Raw genomic sequence first — 24,583 nt, 5'->3', positions numbered from 1 at the left:
ACCACTGAAAGAAATTCAGTAATTAAACACTTAACATAAATAATCAATAGGCTCAAAGGAAATCAGTGTTTTCCTTTATCAGCTGTGATGAATCAGCAACAACCAATGACTGACACTTCTAAACAAGCCTCAGGTGACCACAGTCAAGAGGGCAGAACCCTGCCTGCCCACCACTCCCTTTTCAACCACCTGTATTAAAAGTGTTCAGGACTCACTCAGCCAATACTTAATTTGCTGTATTTTTCCCCCTTTGTCCCCCACATTTTGCCCCACCTTAGAAAGTTTAAACAGTGATAAGGGTTTCAGATCCTCCCATAAAGTTCCTCCCTGCTAGCAACAGAATGGCAAAGAGAAATGTGCACGGCTCTGATAACCAAACAATATAATTTATAGGGTTGTTTTGGGGGGAGGGGTATAATTAGGTTTATTTATTTATTTTTGGAGGCGGTACTGGGGATTGAGCCTAGCACCTTGTGCATGCTAAGCACGCGCTCTACCACTTGAGCTATACCCTCCCTCCCAAACAATATAATTTAAAAAGAAAAGTAACTTCGGGTTTCCTTTATGCCCCTCCTCCCCACCCCCAACACCTTCATTTGCGGCTTAGTGAATGCCCAGCTTAGAGAGTGACTTGACGACATTCTTGCCCACTCTTACCTTTATCCTCCCCAGGCTGGAAAACTTCTCCTTGTCTTCCATCACTGCTTTCAGAACAGGCTGGGACATTCTGTTCTTCTTCTTCGAGGTGGTAGGACTGTCAAAATCAACGCCACTGACCACTGCCCTGCGATACGACGTGGACCGCAAACCTCTCCGCAGAGACCCCGGGCTGTCCACATCGTTCTCCGCCTCGCCCTCGTCCTCTGCGGGGCCCAGGGGCGCTCCAAGACCCTCCACCATGCTGCGCACCTTGAGCAGCCTCTTGTGAGGCTCCACGTTCTGACTGTTGGATTTACTTATTTTAGTCTCCGAGGCCAGGCTCTTCGGAATGATCTGCTGCTTCCCCACTTTGAGGGCGGCGGGGCTGTTTGTGCTCAAAACCACTGAAGGATTCTCCGGGAGCTCGTTCTCCTGTGAGGGCAGCCTTTGGAGGGGTAGTTTTTGTTCCAAAGACCTGTTCTGGGGCACAGGAGAAAGTCTTGAGGGTCCCCGCTCAGGGTCCTTAGCCACCTGGCCGGGAAGCGAACGGGCGCCTGAGGAGGCAATGTAAGGGGTAAGCCCATTTGTAGTAGGCGAAGGCAGGGGGCTGGCGGGGAATCCGGCTGTGTTCCCCTCGGGGCTGCAGGGGGCGGGCGCTTGAGTCCGCAGTGGGTGCAGCAGCTGCGGCGCAGGCGAGGTCACCGTGCCGTTGGCTGTAGATTTAGGGGAGCCACCCGACGCCGCTTTGGGGACCTGGGGTGACTTAGGCCGTCGGAGCCGAGGAGAGACAGCTCTGTACCCCGGGGAGACGGTCCTCCCATTGGTTATTGCCCCTCGGTGGGCGCACAGAAGCAGTGGGCTTCTCTGGACCGTCCTGCCGTCGGAGGCAGTGGGCACCTGGGCAGGAGTCTGAGCCGCGGGGAGCGTCCCTAGATCCTCCACCGGGAAATCCGTGATCAGCAACCCGCTGGGGCTCTGGTAGGACTGGGGCCGCGGCTTGCTTCGGCCCAGCAGCTGGGGCTGAGGGGTTGACCGCCTTCGCCACAAAGGGGTTAAACTGTTGCTGGAAAAATCCACTTCGCTGTCGCCGTCCATAGTAGAGCCTCGGGGGTCAGCCCCGGGGGATACAGCATCCAGTCAGTCTTGCCTAAAGAGGAAAGAAGTCATGGAACTTTGCCTCCAGGCGCGCCTTGCAGACGCGCGCCCTCTGAGCCCGGGGATCACCCGCCTGAGACGCGAGACACAACTGCGTGTCACTTACCGGCCCCTTTCTCAGGCAAAAACTGTGCTCGCCGCACGCAACTGTCCCAGACAAAATCTGGCTGCGCTCAGGCGGATTAATCCAATCCCCTTAGCGTCTCTCCCGCGCCTAAAGACCACCCGCACGGAAAGAGACAGCCACCAATTCACCGGGTGGAAACCGATGCACAAGAAACTTGGGACGAGTTCAGCTTTCTTGGGAAACTCGCCGCAGGACGCTCCCCTCCGCCGCCATCCAGCCGCCCGCCCCGATCGTTGATCCCCTAGAGCTCTAGCTGCCCAGCTCCCAGGCGGATTTACCTTCAGGGCTTTTCAGAGCCCAGGGCCAAAGAGCGCCCACCTCCCCGTGGGTGGCCCGGGTCCGGGATCGAATCGCAGCGGCGGGAGCTCTGGAGAGCTCTGCAGCGGACCGAGGCGTCGGCTCCGCCCCCAATCTTGACTCCGCCCTTAGCCTTGGCCACGCCCGGGCCCGCCTCTATCGCAGTCATCCGGGAGCTGCCGCTTTTCCGCCTCAGTCTCTGTTGAACACACCGGCACACCTGGGCTGGGTGCCGAACTCCCGGCTTCCGGGCGGCGAGCTGCGGGCTGGGGGCGGCGTTGGAGCCGCCGGCGCACAGGGTCGTTGCCGGGAGTACATCGTGGGAACCAGCGTGGGAGCTCTGCCCAGACGTAATTTACGAAACTCTGGGCCCCCGGGGGATCTTCCCTGTAGAAACCAGAAAGCCGGGCAGACGAGGGTTTGTGAAATGCGTGAGCTGGAGCGCGTAGCTCTGAGCGCAGAAACCCAGGTGCCTCTCAGCATTCGCGTGGTATTAAAACACAGATCCGATGCCCTGCTCCCCTGCTTAAAATATCTTGTAGACTGACGGATTTGCTTGTTTATGCCTAGAGTATTTCCGGAGGGATACATACAGCCAGCTTGGAGGAGGGTTTATAAGAAATTTTTCTAAAAAATGAAATTTTCCAAATAGCTTAGTTCAAAGAAATATGGCTGATTCCATACTCATACCTACCCACTTTTTAATATAGGACATTTCCCATACGAATACATACTACTTTTATATTGGAAAATATAATTAATTTTTAAAGTGCTTAGCTGAGGACAAATGAAGTGTCACCTAATTCAGAATGCAAACTGTGAAACATGTTAGTAAGTTGTGAATGGTGGTGTGAGAAGCTAGCTTCTTTTCAAATTATACTGGTTCTGCAAACAAATGTATCTAATGATTGTGAAGATCTTCCTATCACATTCCTAAGCAACAACAAAATACCCACCAAAACAACAGCGACAAAACACCATGCTCTGTTCCTTCAGTAAGGGAAGCTTGGAAATTCAGACTTGCTGCCCATTTTAGCTGCCATTCAATTTATCCTATCTGTTCAAACGTAGGACATCTTTGTATGTACCAACAAGAAAGAAAAAAGGCTGCCAATTAAACCATGACACAATGTGTTATCATACACGATTTTTTCAATACTTAATAAAATGGTGCTTTTTAAAAGACTTCAATATAGATTTTTCAGTAATGTGTATCTATAGAAAAGGAAAATACAAGCAAAAGAAGTTTAAAAATTATTAAAGTATTTCTACAAATTCTGTAGATTTTTAGATTCTACAAATTCTACAAAGTCTAATTCTTCTGAATCCCTTTTTGCACAGAGCATCAAGGTGTGCATTTCTCCCCGACAGGTTCATGGGTAGCGTGGCATTCCCTAGCCTTGTCTCTGGGATTTGCTTCCCAGCCAGACACTCATTCGACAAGTTTGATGCTGGTATAACCCTCTTCAACTAAAAGCATAGTTTTCTTATTCAACTTAATCATACATCACTACAACCTACACAGCCTCTCTATTATGGCCAGAAGGAAGTTTCATGCCTTCACTATGGTCTCATGTGATGCATGAATTGGTTCAGTCCCTTGTTGCTTTGGAATTTCTTTCATCTAATCTGACACATCTGGCAATTTCTCCTGCCTTCAACTGCATTTCTTACCATATGGCTTTGACACATATAGTTTTAAATTGTATAGAACTCTGTGAACTGATGACAATTTGAACAGTTAAAACCATGTTCACAAAAGCAGAGGCAATGCCTACTATATCTTGATTGCTACTTGGCCAGTGGCTATTTCTTTAATAGTAAGACACATTCCAGTTTCAGAAATGTTACAATGTGAGACAAACTGCTTCTTAGACTTGGAGAAATACCGTATATTGAACTATTAGGATTGATAAATTCTGCCGGTATATTCTGATGGTATGTATTTTTTATTTTATTTTCTAATTAAAAAATTTTAATTTCTTCCTAGTTTTATTGATATAATTGACATACAACATGGCAGTAGTTTAAGATGTACAACAATGATTTGGTATATGTATGTTGTGAAATCATTACCACAATAAGTTCAGTTAACATCCATCATCTGGCATGTTTACAAACTTTTTTTTTGTGATGAGAACTTTTATCATCTGCTTTCTTTGCTACTTTCAAATATACAATACAGTGTTGTTAACTGTGATCACCATGCTGTGCGTTACATCCCAAAACTTATTTTTCTTTAACTGGAAGTTTGCACCTTTTGACCACTTTCACCCATTTCCACCAGTGACATATTGAACTATTAAAATATTCAGTGGTATGATACAGAGGTGAGATACCAATTATGGCTACATTTACTAAACAAATTTGCATTTATCACCAATTACGTGTCTGGAATAATACCTAGGCTAATTTTTAAGTGCAATTTGTTAACTAGTGTTATTACCTTGCAGTTAAATCTCATGCATTCTTTATTCATGTATTTATACATTCCACTAATGCTTATTGGGTACATTTAAGTGCCAAGCACTGGGCCAGGCCTTCCTGAAGCTTATAATGTGACTGATTAACTACATCTGACACATTACAAATTTAAGGCACCTGAGCTGAGGAAGGTGTATGGTAAACTCCCTGTTCTCTGAAAGTCTCTGTGAAGGACTCTGGGTAGAAGTGGGCCAGAAGAATAGGAAAAATATTGCGAGAAGTGGACAGTATTTCAGAGACATGTCCCAGCAGGAGCAGAAACATGGGGGTGTGGCTGGGAAACTAAGATTTATTAAGTGCCAACTATATTTCAGGCACTAATTTAATCTTCCATTAATCCTGTCTCCACTTAACTATGAAGAAGCTAAAGCTCTAAAAGCTCTCCTCATACTGTTGCTGAGTGTTTGAGTCAGAATCCTAACTCAAGTCTGTCAGACTCCAGAGCTCACAAGCTGCACATACCAGAAACTAAACTCACAAGAATAGAGAATTTGCAGTTAGAAATTGTGGGAGATTAATCTGGCTAAATATGGGTAGAATAGAATGTGGTGTGTGACATAAACCAAGGGGTCTGGATTTTACTTGGATAACATCTGACACTCTCTGAAACTATTTAAACTTCGCTATCTTTTAAACAATAAATTTGATAACACCAGCCTCAGAGATTAAATAAATAAAATAAGCAGATTTGTTTGTGTATTAAAAAAAGTCCACCTAAACCCTAAAATCTGAGGGAAATCTTCTCTTAGAGGGAAATAAGAGAAAAATATTTAAATATATATGTACCAAAGCATTAATAACTGTATTATTCACAAATCTATAAGAAAAAGATAACAGTGGAAAAATGAGCAAAGAATGAATACGAATTTTAGAGAAGACACACATGCCTACTGTACATAAAAATACACTCATCCCCAATAGTAATAACAAAATTAAAACAGTAATGAGATCATAGTTTCTTATCCATTAGATCAACAAAGATTAAGGAAAAAAAAAAAACCACTGTTGGTAAAAGTGCAGGCAAAAGAGAGTTCTGACTCATTCACCCTAAGAATGTAAACAACCTTTCTGAAGAGCAATTAGATGACATTTAATCAAAACCTTGAAAACAGGCAAATCTTCAAGCTAGTAATTCCATATACAGTAAATAGTCCTGAGGAAGTAACCTTTGCTGTGTCCAAAGAGGTATATGTTCAAAGATGTCTGTCAAACATTTCTTAATGGTGGCAAAAAATTAGAAGCAAACTGTTTATTGGTAAGGGACTCATTAATAAATCGTGATGTAAAATGCAACCACCAAAAATAATAGTGTCGATATATAATTACTCATACAAAAATTCAAAATATGGTAAATGGGGGAGAAAAGCTACTTTTAAAAACTCCTTTGAGTTTTTAAAAATGCAAATAGCTATGTATAAATACTCAATACCTAGATTTGTAATATTCAAATGTTAGCATGTCTACCTCTGGTACCAAAATTAAAAGTGGTATTTCAGTTATGTTTTGCGGTGAAACAAACCACCTTACCACTTAGTGGCTTAACATAGCAAATTTTATTATTTATTGTTACTCACCATCTGTGGGCTGGTGTGGTGAGTTCTTCCGCTTCTTCTGAGGGTCTCGCCGGGCTCTCCCACGTTGCCACAGCCAGCTCCGGGGTAGGCTGGATCGCAAGGACACGGCCTCACCCACGTATCTGACTGCTGGTTGGTGCTGGTTCCTCAGTTCTCCCTTTCTCAGGTATCTTAAATGTCCTGGAAGGCTTAGTAGCCCTGGTACAATCAAGTGATAAGTCAAAATGATAAAGAAAAATCTGGAAAGGATATCTGAAAAGGAGGTTTTGAGAATTGATTAGTTCTCATTGGGAAATAAAAATTCTTTAAGAGACTTTCTACAGCACTTACAATGATTCATATATTACCTTGTGTTTTTTAAAGCATTTTTTGAGCACTTAAAATATAACAGACCCTCTTTGAAGAACTTCAAATGTATTAAATAACCTTCACAACAACCTCATGAGGTAGGAACTACCACTGTCTCCATTTTATAGACAAGGAAACTAAAACCCAGAGAGGTTCAGTTCCCATGTAGTCTGGCTCCAATCTGCCTCATAACTATTACACTATTATATTATTTGTGATTTCATTATTCATTTATTTTCATTTTTTTCCCACAAATAAAATGTAAGCACCCCAATGTCAATTTTTTCTCTATCTCCCATAGTGCTTCAGTAATGAACAGATCGATCAGTTGATGATAACTCCCAGAGGAAGAGGAGGCAGAGCAAGAGGGGTCATCCAATTAGGAAGAGAAACACAAAAGCCTTAGAATGGAGGAGTTTGTGTAAGGAGAATCGGATTAGTAATCCTATTCATTATCTAGTATTTATTTCGCTCCTGGTTGGTGCCAAGCTCTGGGCTCGCTGTAGATACAGTGGTAAAGAAAGTAGCCATGATTCTGCTAACTGTCCTTGCCATGGTCTTGCTAACATTCGATCAGGAAAGACCAACTCCGGGTAGCATCTAATGCTACTGATGTTGCTCACTGTCTTGGTGGTCATGGAATCCAACCGGCAGGGCTTCTGGAGAGAACAGTCAGCATGCAAGCTTAGTACAGGCACTTAACTGCAAGTGTGGGAACTGTGACAGCAAAAGGGAGGAGAAAATAGGGCAGTTGTTGGAGGGAAAGGGAGAAATAAGCAGATTTATTTCAAGACTGGGGATACTTGGCTGGAATTCAGGAGGCTGAGTTTCAGTTTGTGTCTGCCACTTTCTTACTGTGGGAATGAGGACAAGTCACCAATCTCTAAGATTGTAGTTTCTTCAACTGCAAAATGAAATTGTTCCTCCACCTCAGCACAGTTTGAGAAACACTGGTTAGATTAGAATAATTTGGATGTGGCCATTCCAATGGTTAGGGGAAATGGGACACAGAAGTGGGATGGGGAGAGGGGAGATCTGGACAGATAACTGTACAAAAACTAATTCCTAATTAACTTTCCCCCTATCTTGAACAGCAAATAATTAGAATAAAATTCTGTTATTTCCAACTGTAGGGTGAACATGAAAGATCATAATGAAAAAAGGATTAGAACTTGTTGAAAATGGCTCAGAGGGCTCTTCTTGACAGGACCTAAAGAAATGATAAGATTTGTTCAGTCTCTTCTTTCTTGCCACTGCCAGTCCTTGCCGGCAACGTCCAATCTGCTAATTCACAACTGCAGGGAGAATGATTCACATTTGATGTATCAACCTGCCAGTGACACATGTTTTGAGGGGAGGCTCTCCATTTAACTAGAATGATTAAGATCCCGGGTAAACCTCAAGGTCAGTGCGGAGAGTGACGCCCAGAACTGGGTAGGCCCCAGGAGCTACTGTTCATTGTTGTTCTTGGAATTGTAGGGATAAGATAAGCAACTGAGTAGCCACTTTCTTCAATGGGTTCTAGTGTGACGTCACTACATGGCTTGAACTGACCCTTCAGTTCTTTAAACAGTAGTTTCTTTGGTGGTTTGGTCTTTTTTTGTTGTTTTTTTAAATACATTTGTATGGTTAAAATTGGGATTGTACTAAAGTAAAAAATATCTAATATCTCCTGTTCTTGTCCATAGTTTCCTACTTGGCCCTCTAAAGGCATTCACTGTTAACAGTTTGTTGTATTTCATAAATTTTCAGATTTATGGTGGGACATAAATAAGCATATATATCTCCACATACACAAGATACCTATATATATACTAGTATCCTATAACAGTGTTCCATATCTTACAGTTTTTTTCTTTTTTTTCCCCTGTTTTATTGACGTATAGTCAGTTTACAACGTTATGTCAATTTCTGGTGTACAGTGTAATATTTCAGTCATACATATATTCTTTTTCATGTTCTTTTTCATTATAGGTTACTATAAGATATTAAATATAGTTCCCTGTGCTATATAGAAGAAACTTCTTGTATATCTATTTTATATATAGTAGTTAGTATCTACAAATCTCATACTCCCAATTTGTCCCTTCCCACCCCTCCCCCTGCCCTCTGGTGACTGTAAGTCTGTTTTCTATGTCTGTGAGTCTGTTTCTGTTTTGTAAATATGTTCATTTGTGTCTTTTTTTTTTTAGATTCCACATATGAGTGATATCATATGGTATTTTTCTTTCTCTTTCTGGCTTACTTCACTTAGAATGACACTCTCCAGGTCCATCCATGTTGCTGCAAATGGCATTATTTTATTCTTTTTTATGGCTGAGTAGTAGTCCAGTATAAATGTACCACAACTTCTTTATCCAGCTATCTGTCACTGGACGTTTAGGTTGTTTCCACATCTTGGCTACTGTATACAGTGCTGCTATGAACATTGGGTATATGCATCTTTTTGAATTAGAGTTCCCTCCAGATATATCCCCAGGAGTGGGATTTCTGGTAAATCTATTACCTGGGATATCATTCCATACCAATACTTATAGAACCACCATGTATTTTTTTTTAACATCTGCATAGCTTTTGGTAGAATCAAATGGAATTGCCATTTCTGTAAGTCAAAAGCAGTCAAATACCAACAATTCCATATGGTTCCATCTAATTGTACATCATTTATTAGCAAATTTCCTACTGATAAACATTAAATTATTTCCTTGTAAAATCTGAGCATCAGTAAATTCCTTTTAGTTCTAAATTTCCATAATTCTTAGCTTTGTTCCCATTCCTCAATACCTAGGTAAGGCAGTAAAAGAGAACACTTCACTGAACAAAGATACAGGTATGGTTTCCTTCTGTTATGTGTAGTTAGGAGTCTGCTCTTAACACAACGTTAACGGTGAAATATGGGGAATGTACTCTAAACAGAGTTCTGTTCCTTTTTGGGGAAACTGGGTCAGGGGTGCCATCACCACTATCACTGATTTCCTTTGGTGATAATTTCCCAGTGACGATGCCGCTTCTTTGCTGTCCTTTCCTGGCTCTTGCTCTTTCTCTGAATTATCAAAATGGTATGTCAGATCACAGCTCTTGTTTCATGAAGTTTGTTAAGTAATTCGAACAAAGAGTTATTGGAATAGGCCACACTGTTCCTTTTGTGTCAAGTATTCGGTGTTTGCAAAAGAACTCAAGATTAAAACAAAAAACAAAAAACAAAAAAAAATCCCTCTGTGGTGTGCACTCCATTTTCCAGGTAGAACTATATCGAGAATCATCTGGGGATACTTAAAACTGGCCGATACTTTCAAGTTTTTTCCTGCCCAGATTTGTTTGGAAGAAATCCAGTCTTACCTATCTCAAAAATTCAGCAGGGAAAAATAGCTGAAATAAATTAAACCTGTGATTATCAAATTCTGTGTTTACCTAGACGTTCTGGCATTTGGCTTCAAAGACAAAGCTTTTTGGAAGTGTTACTTAAACTCAGTTTTGTACAGATTTTAAATTGGAAGAAAAATGGTAACAGAGTAAAGCTCTATAAACCATACACGTTTGGGCTCATTACCAAGCAGTACTAACAGAATTTGAAAAATGCTTTCCAGGGTTGAGATCTGCCACCTAGCAACCACTCTGAAATACTTCCTGTGCTGGCCCAAGAAAGAGTACCCAAAATGCCCAGTTTTAAAATTGGTGGGGTGTTTTGCTGTGCCTGGGCCACAGTCATTGAAGGGAGGATTAGAGCTTTGCTTTTAGGGCAAAGACATGCAGATTAGAAGGACTGTTTAACTTAACTGCTCAGTTGGGTTTTGGGATAGGGTTGGCAGATTAAATACAAATTAAAGAGTGCATCAGACATACTACACTAAAAAATCATTTACTGTTTATCTGCAATTCACATTTGTGCATTCTTTATTTTTATTTGTTAAATCTGTCAACTTGGCTTTGGAGAGACTTGTAGTGGAGAGTGGAGGAATATTTATATAATAGGTATATTAACTTGATCTCCCAAGGCTGCTGATGTTATGAATCTAAAACACCTTTCCCAGAGCCCTGGCTATTGGACCTACAAGGGAGCCTGAAGCAAAGAAGACCTAAGGTAGGGCAGGAGCTAACGGAAGAGGATAAGAGATTGACCCAATGTTGCACCCACGAAAGCTAAACTAAAGGAGGATAGGAGAAGGAAGGGGTTAGCTGTGCAGGAGCAGGGATGCCCCACAGAGTGTAATGGTGCTGGTGAGGAGAGGGAACTACCTGGACATCTAGGAGGACGTGGAAGTGGTATGATGTCAGCATTCATTTATTTTTAAGAGGTAGAAGGACGGGAAGTGAGACCCTCTACACAAATATGCCATCTGAAGCTTGGGCTGAGGTGGGAGAGGTGCAACCTGGATCCCAGAGAGGCCAATGCCACCTCCACACAGCATCCGAACAACACTTAGGCTGCTTGCGCCAGCCTGGAGAGCCAGCCTGGGGCTGCAGAGGCTTTGTCAGGGTCCTGCCCTTCCAGCTTCTTCTCACCCAGTTTTGAGCTCGGGAGAGGTTGTCACTTTGTCTTTGATCCAGATCACAGCCCCTCATCCCCACCCTAGAAATCTGCAGCCTCTGCTGTTAACCCAGCAGCACAAAACAATTAAAACAGGATTCATACATAATTCCTATGTGTTTGCACATGACTGAACATCTCCTGAAGGACATATAAGAAACTGCTAACTGGGGTATGGGAAAAAGGGTGGGTATGTAGTTTGGTGCAGCCACCATGGAAAACAGTATGGAGATCCCTTAAAAAACTAAAAATAGAGTTACCATATGATCCAGCAATCCCACTTCTGGGCATGTATCCGGAGAAAACTCTAATTTGAAAAGTTACATGCACCCCAGTGTTCAATAGAAGTACAATTTACAATAGCCAACACATGGAAGCAACATAAATGTCCATCAACAGATGAATGAATAAAGAAAATCTGGTGTACACACACACACACACACACACACACACACACACACACACACACACACTAGAACATTACTCTGCCGTAAAAAAGAATAAAATAATGCCATTCACAGTAACATGGATGGACTTGGAGATTATCATACTAAGTGAAGTAAGTCACACAGAGGAAGACAAATATCATATGATGTCACTTATGTGTGTAATCTAAAAAAAAAGATACAAATGAACTTATTTACAAAACATAAACAAACTCAAAACAGACATAGAAAACAAATTTATTGTTACCAGAGAGGAAAGGGGGTGGGGGAGGGATAAAGTAGGAGTTTGGGATTAGCAGATATAGACTACTATATACAAAACAGATAAATAACAAGGTCCTACTGTATACCATGGGAACTATATCCGCTATCTTGTAATAAACTATAATGGAAAAGAATCTAAAAAGGAATATATATGTCCCAATCACTTTGCTATGCACCAGAAACTAACACAGCATTATAAATCAACTATACTTCAACAACTAATAAACTTAAAAATTAAGAAAAAAAGTAACTGCTAACTATGGCTACCTGGGGGGAGAGGACTGGAGTACGGCAGTGGTGGGGTATGGGTTCTGAATAGAGGTATACTTGCTCACAAACCTTGTGTACTCATTGATTTATTTTATTACGTGTGCATATTAGTGACTCACAATAAAAGTTTAAAAGTAATGACTATGATAAATTCAGTACAAAACTGAAAACTACCCAATTATCTATCAACAGAAGAATGAATTTTAAAATGCATTGTATAGCTAAGACATGGAAACAACCTAAATGTCCAGCAACAGATGACTGGATAAGGAAGTTGTGATACATAAATATAGTGGAATACTACTCAACTATAAAAAAGAATAAAATAATGCCATTTACAGCAACAATGGATGGACCTGGAGATTGTCATTCTAAGTGAAGTAAGCCAGAAAGATAAAGAAAAATACCATATGATATCACTTGTATGTAGAACCTGAAAAAAAAAGACACAAATGAACTTATTTACAAAACAGAAACAGACTCAGATATAGAAAACAGACTTATGGTTACTAGGGTAGGGAGGGATAGACTGGGAGTTTGAGATTTGTAGATACTAACTACTATATATAAAATAGATAAATAACAAGGTCCTAGTGTGTAGCACAGGGAACTATACTCAATATCTGGTAGTAACTATAATGAAAAAGAATATGAAAAGGAATATATGCATGTATATGTATGACTGAAGCATTATGCTGTACACCAGAAATTGACACAACATTGTAAACTGACTATACTTCAATAAAGAAAAAAAAAAAAGAATGCATTGTATTCCCACCATAGAATTCTATACAACAGTGAAAAAGAACAAAGGGCACATCCAGGCACAATATGGACAAATCTCACCAACATACAGTGACATAGTTTTGTCATGATTTCCCTAGGGGATCAGCAGGTTGTTTCAGTGGACAGACTCTTTCCTAATGACTCAGAAATGCTCCAGTGCTGGGGCTCCACCTGAAAGCTGAGGTGTCACAGGGACTAGGTGAGGAGAGGTGAGATTGATATAACGTCATTGAAGGGGTCTGCAGCTGAAGGGAAGACTGTGAAGCCTGGAGACATTCTGACAGTAGCATGAAGTCCCTGACATAGACATCAGAGGGCAAGTCTGGGGCTGAGACCTCTCTTGGGGTCTGTGCACTGGGGCTCCCCGGCCTGGGTGTGGGTGGAGAGAGTGAGCTGTGTTGCAGTGGAGATTCTCAAGCACTTGGGTAGAAAGGGGCTGCAGAAACCTGCAATCCCTCAGACTAGGCGATCCACAGAGGCAGAGGCTCTGGGTGATGTGCTTGGCTCCTTGTCTGCTGCCTGGGGTCACTGTTGCTGCTCTTAGGATTGCTGCTGCCTCTGCCACTGATGGGCTTTGGCCCAGCTGTTCTTGAGGCACCTCTGAACTTGTGCTCAACTCAGGTTGTGTTTCAGATGCACCTCCCTTTCTTTGTAAGTTGGCCACCTCATCTTCTCTGAGTGTTTCTCTGACTCCTGTTCCTGTCTCCTCCTATAATGGTGTGTCCCTCGCCCAGCCTTCTTTAGGGACAGCTGTGTGGTCATGTACCTCTTTGTCCATCAGTTTCCTCATCTGTGAGACCAGCTCTTTCCTTCTAGAGCCATGGGTTCCCGAGGTGCTCTCAACCTTCACCACTGCTGTTTCTGCCTGTTGTCATCAGTTTGTTCTGAAGAACCTCCATGAGTCCATTCTACAAATATAAAGAACCATGAATTTTAGGGAATTTTTATGAGGGGTGGAGACAGAGTTTGTAGGTGTGAAAAGACAAAATCTCAGCTCCACCATTTTCTAGGTGAGTCTCTGAGCAAGTCCCTAAATCTCCCTGAACTTTATTTCCTTAAGTGGGGCTAGTAATATCAGACCTGACAGTCACCTAGATCGAACATACATATGGGATTAGAAAGTGCTCATGGAAAACACTCCGTAAACTCTATACAAAGGTAACCATTTTATTACTGATTCAAAGGTGCAGAAGTCTCAAAGTCATGTGCACATAGGAATCTCCTGAGAAGGATCTTCAAAGCACTCATAGTCAGCTCCTACCTAGGCCACCATGGCCTTTCGGTCTCCAGAAGATTTTCATTTTGTGGTCTGGGTCAGTGCCCATGAATCTGAATTGTATAAAGTATCCAGGTGAGTTTAATGCAGGTGACTCTTCGATCTCATTTTCCTCAAAGAAATATTTAGTATTTCTGGATGAATAGAGAGGATATTAATATTGAATATCTAGTTAGGGATGATAAAATAATTCTCTAGGAAGACTGGAAAACTTTCTTGAGGCTGTGATAAAGAGAATTTGAACAAGCAAAAAGAGGAGATTTTCCTGGCTAAAGCTCTAACATGTGTATGCATTTATTTTATATATATATATATGTATTATTTTATATATACATATAAATGAACTAATTGTTCATATTCCTTTTGTATTTTTATGTTGGGTGGTTAATCCTTTTCTTGCTGAATATGAGCTCCTTGCATAACTAGAAAAATAGTCCTTTGCTGATCATATGTTTTACAAATGTTTCTCTAGTTTGTCTCTTTTGACTGTTTATGTGCTCATTGCTTTACTGATCTGAATAAAATGATTCAGTATCTTCTTTTATGTCACAATTAAAAAGGCCTATCCCATTCTATGATTTTAAAAATTACCCATGTCTTCTTCTGGGGCAGTTATGGCCAGAGGGCATGTCTTACAGTATAGGTGTTTTGGTGCTAGTCAGGGGGACTGCAACAAATATGGTTTCTTTCCTTTCTTTCTTCTTAAGGTCTGTAAATTACTGAACCAGTTGCTTCATTTATAGTAACTCTTAATTTTACCACTTCATCAGATGTTACTGTCTGAACTTTACTATGTGGCATATAAAATCCTTAAAATGAGTAGGACTTTCCTTCTTTTCTATCTTCTGAGACAGTTTAAATAGCACAAGACATTTACCTATTTTTTGAAAGCTGGAAAAGTTAATGATGAAACTGCCTGAATCAGACTTTTTTGGAGGGTTATTTTTTTTAATTGATAAAATGCATTTTTGGGGGGTTATTTTTATATATTCCTTTTAAGGTTTTTCAATTATTTGGATTTTATAGCTTTTCTTGAGTCAGTTTTTGGTTTTGTATTTTCCAAGATTCATTTAATTTTATTGTCTTAACTGCCTCTATTTCTAATATCAGTTATATTTTCTGTTCCATTTTTTAATATTCTGCATTTTTGCATCATTATTTCCTTAACATTTCCATATAAGGTTGTCTGTTTAAATTTGGCATTGTCTTCCAAATGCTTCTCAAGTTTATTTATAAATCCTACTGACTCTCTCTTTTCTAATTTATTAATTTCTCTTTTTATCTTTAATGTCTTTGTTTTTCTTTTATTTGTTTTGTTCTTTTTCTAATTTCTTGGACTGAACAGTTTGTTCACACCGTGTATCAGTCTGGATCCAATCAGGAGACATAAACCAAATAATAATTCACACAGGGAAAGTTTAGTATAAAGAATTATTAACCACAACAAAGGATGAAAGTAATTATGGATTGTCTAGTAAGAAGTAAAGAGGACTCTAAAGAACACAGGAATAGCAAATATAAGGAGCAGCCCCCACCCCTGGGGTTAAGATGGACACCTAAGCAAGAACCGGGTGGTGGCAGTGGGGTGCTGAGACCCAGATCTTGTTGAAGAGGCTGCCACCTTGGCTCACTGGATGGCAGGAAGTCATTGTATTGCTGTGCTGGTGAAACTTGTTAGAAATCTGTCCTCTGAAACTTGTAAAATTTCGGGGAAAGCTATTCACAGGGAGGTGTCTTTCTGGAGGCACGCTGCTGCAGAACCACCCAAGGTGGGTGCTATGGCAAGCTCCTGGCCATGGGGAACTGCTAGCAGTTGCACACCCCAGGAGAAGAACACTGGGTAGAGAAGCTGCCAGCACTGCAGGATGCAGAAGAGCTCCTCTACAAAACCCGCAAGGGAGGGTGTGTGGGAGGTGGGGAGTAGATGACCTCTGAGTGCTGCTAAGCTGCCATGCACTGCAGAAGCTGAGGCCTCAAGACACTACGTGCTGCTGGAGACTGGGGCTGAAGAAAGCCACCCACTTACACTGCAGGAGCCTGCCTAACAAGGATGCCAGAACCAGGAACCAAAACTCCTTCTGCAGTGTTTCTACAGCACTCTATATTGATACAACTTCAGTGCCAGCTAGCAAAGAAAAAATATTTAAAGGGCCCCGGTCCGTTTTCACAGAGCTGTCTAAAAGGGTGAATCTGGAGATAAGAGGCAATCAATAGGTAACCAGCACACATGTTTTCATTCAATTCTAATTGAAAAACAAAAACATTGAAATATATGCATTTTGTTCCAAGCATACTTTCATAAATTCAAATTTTGTGTTGTCATGTTTATTTGTTATTACTGTTTTCTAATTATTTTGTTATTGAAACCATATAAAAGCACCTGTGATTCTCTCCTTTGAAGTAAAAGGCTTTTGCTTTGGTCTCCCAGGCCTCCCCTGAGTCGCAAAAGGCTGGCTCAAGAGTTAATCATTAGGAAATGGTGAAGATGTCGCAACAAAGAGTAACTGTTGGGCAGGGAAACTGGTAACAATTTAGATTATAAATCAGCCAGGCAGCAGAGTCAGTGAACTCCCAGTTCTCTGAAAGATACAGATAAAGGTCTGAGACACATTCCTAAATTGTTTTTGCAGGAAGCAGACCCCCATCTAATGAAAACTGCTGACTGCAAGCACCCAGACCGCAGAATGCTTGGAACTAGAAGATTGAGGATGCTCTAAGCTTCACCTTGATGCCAACCAATCTAAGAACTGAGCACAAACTAATCACCTACCCTACCCCACGACCCCCTCCCTCACACTGCCTTTAGAAACTCTTCCCTGAAAGCCATCGGGGAGTTCCAGGAGTCCAGGTCTTTCAAGCACTAGCTGCCTGTTTTCCTTGCTTGGCACCCTGCAATAAACACTACTACTTTTCCTTATCACAACCGGTGTCCGCAGATGGGCTTTGCTGTGTATTGGGCAAGCTGACCCCTACCTAGGCTCCGCAGCATTATCGAAGCTTTCAATTTCTGACTCAATAGTTACAGAAATAGTCTATTTTTAGCTTATAGATGAACTTTTATTTCTTGTTTATGTATTTCTTTGCTTTACAAATATTTACTTTTATTGTATTGTAGTCAAAGAACATGCCTTTACTAGTTGTACTATTTGAGATCTATGAAGGCTTCCTTTACAACATTTTGTAAATGCTCCATAGATTTTTGAAAAGAATATATAATGTCTATGTGACAAAAAGCTCAATACATATACTAATTAAGCTTTTAATTATATAATGTTCCTTATATTTGTTAACTTAGTTACAGAAAACTGACAAAGATAGATTAGTGTCTACGATTTTTTTCAATTTGTTATTACAATTTTGCACAAATTTTACTTTATTTTTATGCTAAGTTTTTTTGGCCTATAAACATGCATTAATGGAGTTTGGAAGAGCATATCCAATTTTTATCATATCATATCATATTTACCTATATGCCTGGCACATAGTGGATATTTAATAAATACATATTTAATGATGGCCTTACATTAAAAAAATCAGTTTTAGATGGTAATTATTTATTAGCATCAATATCATGTCACTTACATTGCTTGGAATAGGCTTTAAAATATGTTAACCAGAAAAAAAAAGTATATGGAAGAGATGATACAAGACTGGCAAAAAAGTTGATAATTACTTAAGTTGGATGATGATAACATGAGAGTTAATAATATTATTCTTTTTAAAATTTATGTTTGGAATTTTCCATAGTAAAAATTTAAAAATTATGTACATATAATTACTTATTCATCCTGTCCCTTGTAGAATTAAAAAAAAATTTCTTTCTTCTAGTGGTTTTGTTTTTTTTTTTTGTTTTTTTAGAGTCAGAAGGTCCATAATAAAAATGTGAGGCTTAGGCTACATTTGTCATGTAAGCTGATATCCAGTATTCTCCAATATTCATCCAATATTCTCCATTGTATTTAATCTTAAAATATTTATTTAAAATGGTTTTTTTCATTAAAAGTCTTTGACTGTCTGAATGCATTACCTTTAAACAGCACTTACAATGTATGAATCAGTACAATGTTAACATGTGTTAACATGTGTTAACGTCTTAATTCTTTACAAATCTATGAGGTGATTCAAACACTGATATTTATTGTCATTGTAAAGAAGAAGAAAATTTAACACAGAGAGACTGAGTTGTCTAAATTCACACTTTTGCTAGTAGCAGAACGGAGATTTTAACCTGGGTAGGCTGTTAATAAAGATAATGCATTTAACTACTTTATCATACCAATGCAACTGGTTAGCTGTGTGTTTCAAATAATGTAAATCTATAATTAGTTTTCATACCTTGTCATTTTACTTTTGATCAGGTTATTATTATTTACAATTATAATAAAACTGATTTTCATATAATCTCTTTAAAGAATTTGTATAATTTTACAGTATTTGCAGACCATATCAATAACTATTTAGACATTTCTAAGTAGTATTGTAGAGGGTATCTGGAGTTCAGACATGGCTGAGCTGGTTATGTCAGAGGCTGTGTGCTGTGTTCAGTTCTGCCACAGTGGTTTCTACTGTATGAATACATGTGACAAGGAACTATGGGCACCCTTTGGTTAATAGCTAGTGAGGGGCTGAGGGTCTCAGTTCGATGACTCACCGTGAACCAAATCCTGCCAATACCTGAGTGCGCTTGGTAATCAATCCACACCCAGTCAAGCCTTAAAATGATTATAGTCCTGGCTGACACCTTGATGGCAGCCCCATGAAAGACCCAGCCAGAGAACACAGCTAAGCTATGACCCAACAGAGACTGGGAGATACTAAATGTTGTTTGAAACCACCAAATTTGAAGAAATTAGTTCAAAGTAACGAATGCAGTTTACTTCATCACACTCGGTGGCACATACATATACGGGCACACACACACACACACACACACACACACACACACACACACACCAAATTTGCTTACCTTTAATATATGCTAGATTTTTTATATTGATATTCTATTCTGTTTTGTTAGACTCAAAAATAAATGCTGCTTACACCTACTAAATGGCTTTCATGACTGACTGTGCATGTTTGAAAAACATGACTGTAAACTAACTTTCTTTTTTTCTGTATTTCCTTCTTCCTTCATTCCTTCTTGCCCTGCTTCCTTCCTTTTCCCCCCCAGATTCTTCTGAATCCAATTTGTTTCCTTTTTTCCTTTTTCCTGAGAGAAGTAACCTGGTTTTTTTTCCCACCTGAGTGCTCTTAGAAAATTTTTTCCTTTATCCCTGAAAGTAATTTAATTTTCCAGGAATTTTTATGTCCTTCCAGTTTGAAAAGTGACATGTTTTCTGGGTTCAGGGATATTTTCCCCTGTTTATTCAATTAAAACTCAAGTTTGCTGTGTTTAAAACAGGTAAACAACAAGGTCCTACTGTATTGCACAAGGAACTATATTTAATATCTTGTAATGGATATAATGGAAAAGAATGAAAAAAAGTATGTATAACTGAATCATTTTGTCATACACCTGAAACACTGTAAATCAACTATACTTCAGTAAAAGAAATTTAAAATATTAAGAAGATAAAAACAGAATTTGCTTTTCATCTGTTGCTTTTTCATATGAAAACTTCTTCTGACCTCAGAATGTACTCATTTAATAGAAACAATGTCCTTTTGACATTTACAGAGACTACGAATTAGAAATTTTTTAGAAAAAGTTTAGTTTCTTGAAGTAAATAGGTGATATTTGTTATGATTCCTCAGATTAATCCCTTTCCTTTGGACTTTTGGTCCTTTTATTTGAATACTGATTTTTTTCTATGCATATTTACAGTCCAGGATTAGAATTTGCCAATTAGAAAAAAAACTGTCATCTTAAATCTTTCATTACATAATAATAATAAAGAAAAAATTCCATTTTCTGTAGCTTTACGTTCTAGATTGGGTATTCAGTTGACTCTACAGATGGAGCCTCTGGGAAGTAGTTCCTGACTAAGCTGCTACTTCTTAGCCACAATTTACTGCATTTCTGCCATCTGGAGTCCAGGGTCAGTAATTGTGAAGCTCGACTGTTACCACATTGAGTGCATGAGCACAGTGGGTGAGTAAGTTACAACCAGGCCTTAAGATCGATCACAGACTAATAAGCCTACCAAGAGGCCAAGAGGTAACCTACCTGTACAGAATAGCCCAGAGAGATCTGCGGGAGCACAGACAATGCATACCTTGTCAGAAAGGAGCAGCTGCTACTCAGCTTCAGTCTATTGTTGCCACGTGGGAATGTGGGCTCAGCGCTGCCAGAGCGTCTGATTCAAGAGAAGCCAGAAATCCAGATTTTTCAAATGAAAAACCTTCCAGTTATTTAAACCTCAGCAACTAGTTTGAAATTTTAAAAATATTCTGTGCACCAACAATGTGTGGTCCTAACAGAACCCATCTGTGGTCTGCCAGTTTGTGACCTCTGCACTAAGAGTTGTTTCAGAGGAGGCCAGACATTTAGAGAGGGTGGTGGTAAATTGAGGTTGAATCACTAACAGCCTGGATTAATTTTATGAAATGCTGAAAAGCTTCATTGTCCCATAGTGATTGTTTTGGGACACACAGAGAAGCCTTATAAAGGCACTGCCTGGTCATCATGATTGTGTCTTTGGTATCTGTTCTGCTTCTCCCCTGCTAACGTAATAACCATAAGGTTTTGTTACTGAGTTCAAGCTTGTACTGCTTGCTGCATGACAAACCAATAAATTGAGAGAGACAAGTTGCTGGGGCAAGGAATAGCTACTTTATTTGGGGAGCCAGTAGACTGAGAAAATGGTGGACTAGTGTCCCAAAGAACCATCTTCCTTGAGTTAGAATTCAGACTTCTTTTATACTAAAAGGGGAGGGGGTGAAGTCCTGGTTCTAGCCAGACTCCAGAGGGTTGTGTTTATTTCTTCCTCCCTGCAACCTTTCACAGGTGGGCCTGGTCAGGATGTTTCCTAAGAACTAAACTGAGGTGTTTTAGTTTAATGTTCATTACCTGGGAGGCAAGGTTCCCAGAGATGGGCCATTATAAAATTTAAGCTTACTGGCAACATCCCTTTAGTGATTATCTTGGAATAAAATACAAACTTTCTTCTCCATTACAGTTTGGGGATATTGATCTTTTCTCTACTTCTGATGCACTATACCCCTGCCCACATCAACAAACAGTAACTCAGGCCTGAGCCAACCAGCAAACAACATTTTCTAGACATAATTCAGACCACAGTGGCTCTACTGGATGAAGTTTACCGATTTTAGGGCTCAAAGAGGCCCTGGAGCCTAACCAGTCCAGCCTACTCATTTTCAGATGAGGAAATGAGCTCTAAAGAGGTGGTATGATTTGGCCAAGGATCTGTAGATGTCTAGAGGTAGAATGGAGACCATAACCAGTCTCCTCACCCCAACTGCTGCATTTAAATTCATTGCATTATCTTTAAGAACAAACAACTTTCTTAGTGGTATTTGGCACTGATAACTGTTATTATTTACATGCTTTTATAACTTGACCTAACTTCCACCCTATTACCATATATTTCATTCACGTAATACACCTTCCTCTTCTGAACTCAAGATAGTGTGTTGTTAATACCACTTGTTTTACAACTGTGTCAATCAAGACTCTCAGTTACTAGAGGCAAAAAGCCAAGTACACTTGCCTTACACAAAACAACTTCTTTTTTAACTCAGAAGTCCATTGGTGGCAGAGTTAAGGCACTGCTGGATGCAGGGGCTCAATGATGTCACCTGGTTGTCTCTGCTTCTCTTGGCGTGCTGGCTTTTTTCACTTCTAGAGTCAACAGCTTCCTCTACGCAGCTGGGAAGGTGGCTGCCAGCAGCACCAGGTTCACCTAATCATAATTTAGTAGCCACGTGGAGAGAAGTCCCTTCTCTGAAAAGTTGAATCGCAGTCTCAGAGGGAGTCTATGATTGGTCCTTCTTGTGCCCAGTGTCTGTCCTGGGGACCAATTTCTGTGTCCAGAAGAATATGTGACTATTTTATAGATCCAGATTGGATCTTGTTTCCACCTCTGCCAGGGGGAAGAATGAGGTATTGAGATGGAAACCTTCATTAGGACATGCAGCTGGGGAGGTGGTCCCTAAAAGAAAGGAATGGGAAAGGAGGAGAAAGCTGTTAAAAGGAAAATAGGGATGGGCAAGAGAATTGGATACTTATAAGTAACAGCTATCAGAGTCCAATAAAGCAATTAAGCAACCAGTGCTGTTGCACCCCAGTATGATTGTGTTTTGGAAATAGAATAAGGATCCTGCTCAGTTCCTGTGCATTCAATGGATAGGCTTGGTTGAGGTCCAGGAGAGTGTCCCCAGTGATGGGAGGAATGGTTGTTTATGTGAGGCAACAGAATCCTCTCGGGAGAGACATAAAGTTGTATCAAGGGCAGGAGTGAGATGGGGTGAAGAGGGGTGGAGATGTGGCTGGGAATGCTTTGATGAGTTTTGCACAAGGCCAGCCTAGCTGGTCTTACCATGACAGCAGTAACTTGTCCTACAAATGAGTTTTTAAGTTATTAGAAAACTCCTGATGAATAATATTTTTTAAAGAGAGGCCAGACTTGAGTAATTGCTGGGGGAAAGTGTAAACTGGTTTAAATGTTCTGAAGTTTACAATATGTGTGCCCTTTGACTCAGCTGTTCCCCTTCTCAGAATTTATCCTAAGGAAATATTTATACATGGAGATTATGCTTTAAGCTGTTAATTGCTGTTGTAAGTTGCAAAAAGATGGAAACAACCTAAATATCTCACTATGTAAGATTGAGTAACCAAAGAAATCATTACAAATACAAAGGAATGCATTGTAGCCATTTAAAATGCTGTTGTAAAAGAGCATTTAAATAAATGGAAATCTGTTCATAATATAATGTTACATGGAAAAACAGCTTCCAAAATGATTTAATATGAACTAACTTGTATTATACTCTACACCAGACAGTTATATAATATGATTTACCTTTGCAATTTTATGTAGTAGGCATTATCATTTTCTCCGTATTACTTAACTTCTCCAAACTTCCTTATCTATAAATGGCATATTGTTGAGACAGCTGGAAGCCAGATGCCTGGATTTAGAGCTGGCCCTGTTACTGTCTATGTGACTTGGGACAAATTACTTTTTCATTACAACCTACATTTTAAGATATGCTTTATATTACAAATCAGTACTCATTGCACACACAGACACAATATAAATGGAAAAATTTGCAAACGAATACTTATTCTTACCACCTTGGATGTATTCTGATATTTTCTTCTCTGTGTAATTCCATTCTGATCTACTTTATTCTATTGCATTTTATTTTGTTATAATGATGGTTACAGCCCACACAGCCTGATGGGATCTAATGGTACCATGCCTTGTACTCAGTGGATGCTCAGTCAATGGCAGCTATTATTCTTGCTAGTAGTAGTAGTAGCATTGAGATTGTGAGAAGAGGTGGTTAAAGGCAGTGTCCTTCAAAAACAGTAGGGAAATGGTAGAATCAACTTATTTGGGTCTTACCATATGCCTCAGAGTGTGAAAGTAGTCCATAAACACAAAGCAAATTGCCACAATTATTATAAATGTAACAGATCTAAGAAAGCAGGTGGGTTTATCCTCTACTTAATAAACTCCATTGTCAATGGTGGCAGTAAAACTGGAAATCTGGTCTGTGGAGTTAGCCAATATGAAAAAAAGGGATCAGAAGACTAGACTGGCTGACAAACTTCAGGGGTAATAGGACTCTTTCAGTCACAGATGATACAAATCAAAACCAAAATAAAAGAAAAAAGAATTTATTGGCTCACATTTGAAAAGATTCAGTGGTAAATCTTCGGACTTCAGACCGTTGGATCCAGGTGCTCAACAGAGTCCTCAGAAAACTTCTTTTCTATCTTTAGGTTATAATTTACTATACTGGCTCCTCTCTCAGCCAAGTATTTCTTTAATGGTGGCCTCTGGCAACTGAAGCTCTAAGTCTGAAAGAAAGAGAAAGTCTCTCCTGCCAAGTTCCGATAAAAGTCTTGGGCCTGGCTCTCTTCGACTCACGTTGTGTTCCATCTTGGACTCAACTGCTCCAGCCAGGGGATTAAGTTGTTGTGACTGGCCTGAATCCCAGAGCCATATGGACTGAATGAGAAATAAGTGGGTTGCCAAAGGAAATCAGGGTGCTGCTACCAGTAGTAGGGAGAAAAGATGTGGGAGTACCAAAAAATGCCTACTATAGTTAGAAGATCAGAAACAGACAGAGGGTCCCAGAAACCCACATAAAGTGAGTGGTCATAAGGGGTTAAAATTCAGACATGAGTCACAGACAAATGTTTGAGCAGCAATAATGAAAAAATTCAGAACCCAGTAATCCTTACATGCTTGCCCACCT

General features: G+C 40.1%; 1 protein-coding gene across 2 annotated transcripts in view; it reads right to left on the bottom strand.

Moving 5' to 3' along the window:
- ARHGEF26 (Rho guanine nucleotide exchange factor 26) overlaps nt 1-2,341 on the bottom strand; it is a 117,712-nt gene extending 115,371 nt beyond the window's left edge. Inside the window, exons 1-2 of one of the 2 annotated variants that reach the window (XM_006202826.4) lie at nt 2,200-2,341; nt 658-1,786 (exon numbers count right to left, since the gene is read on the bottom strand). In XM_006202826.4, coding sequence (XP_006202888.2) covers nt 658-1,734 — 1,077 coding nt within the window. In that variant the 5' untranslated portion in view covers nt 1,735-1,786; nt 2,200-2,341. The other variant, XM_015237997.3, reaches the window with a different exon arrangement.
- Between the last annotated feature and the right edge of the window lie 22,242 nt (nt 2,342-24,583).

This window comes from Vicugna pacos, chromosome 1 (genome assembly GCF_048564905.1).
Source record: "Vicugna pacos chromosome 1, VicPac4, whole genome shotgun sequence".
Taxonomy (NCBI): Eukaryota; Metazoa; Chordata; class Mammalia; order Artiodactyla; family Camelidae; genus Vicugna; species Vicugna pacos.
The sequence above is the reverse complement of the archived record's forward strand: the minus strand, read 5'-3'. Positions and strand labels throughout refer to the sequence as shown.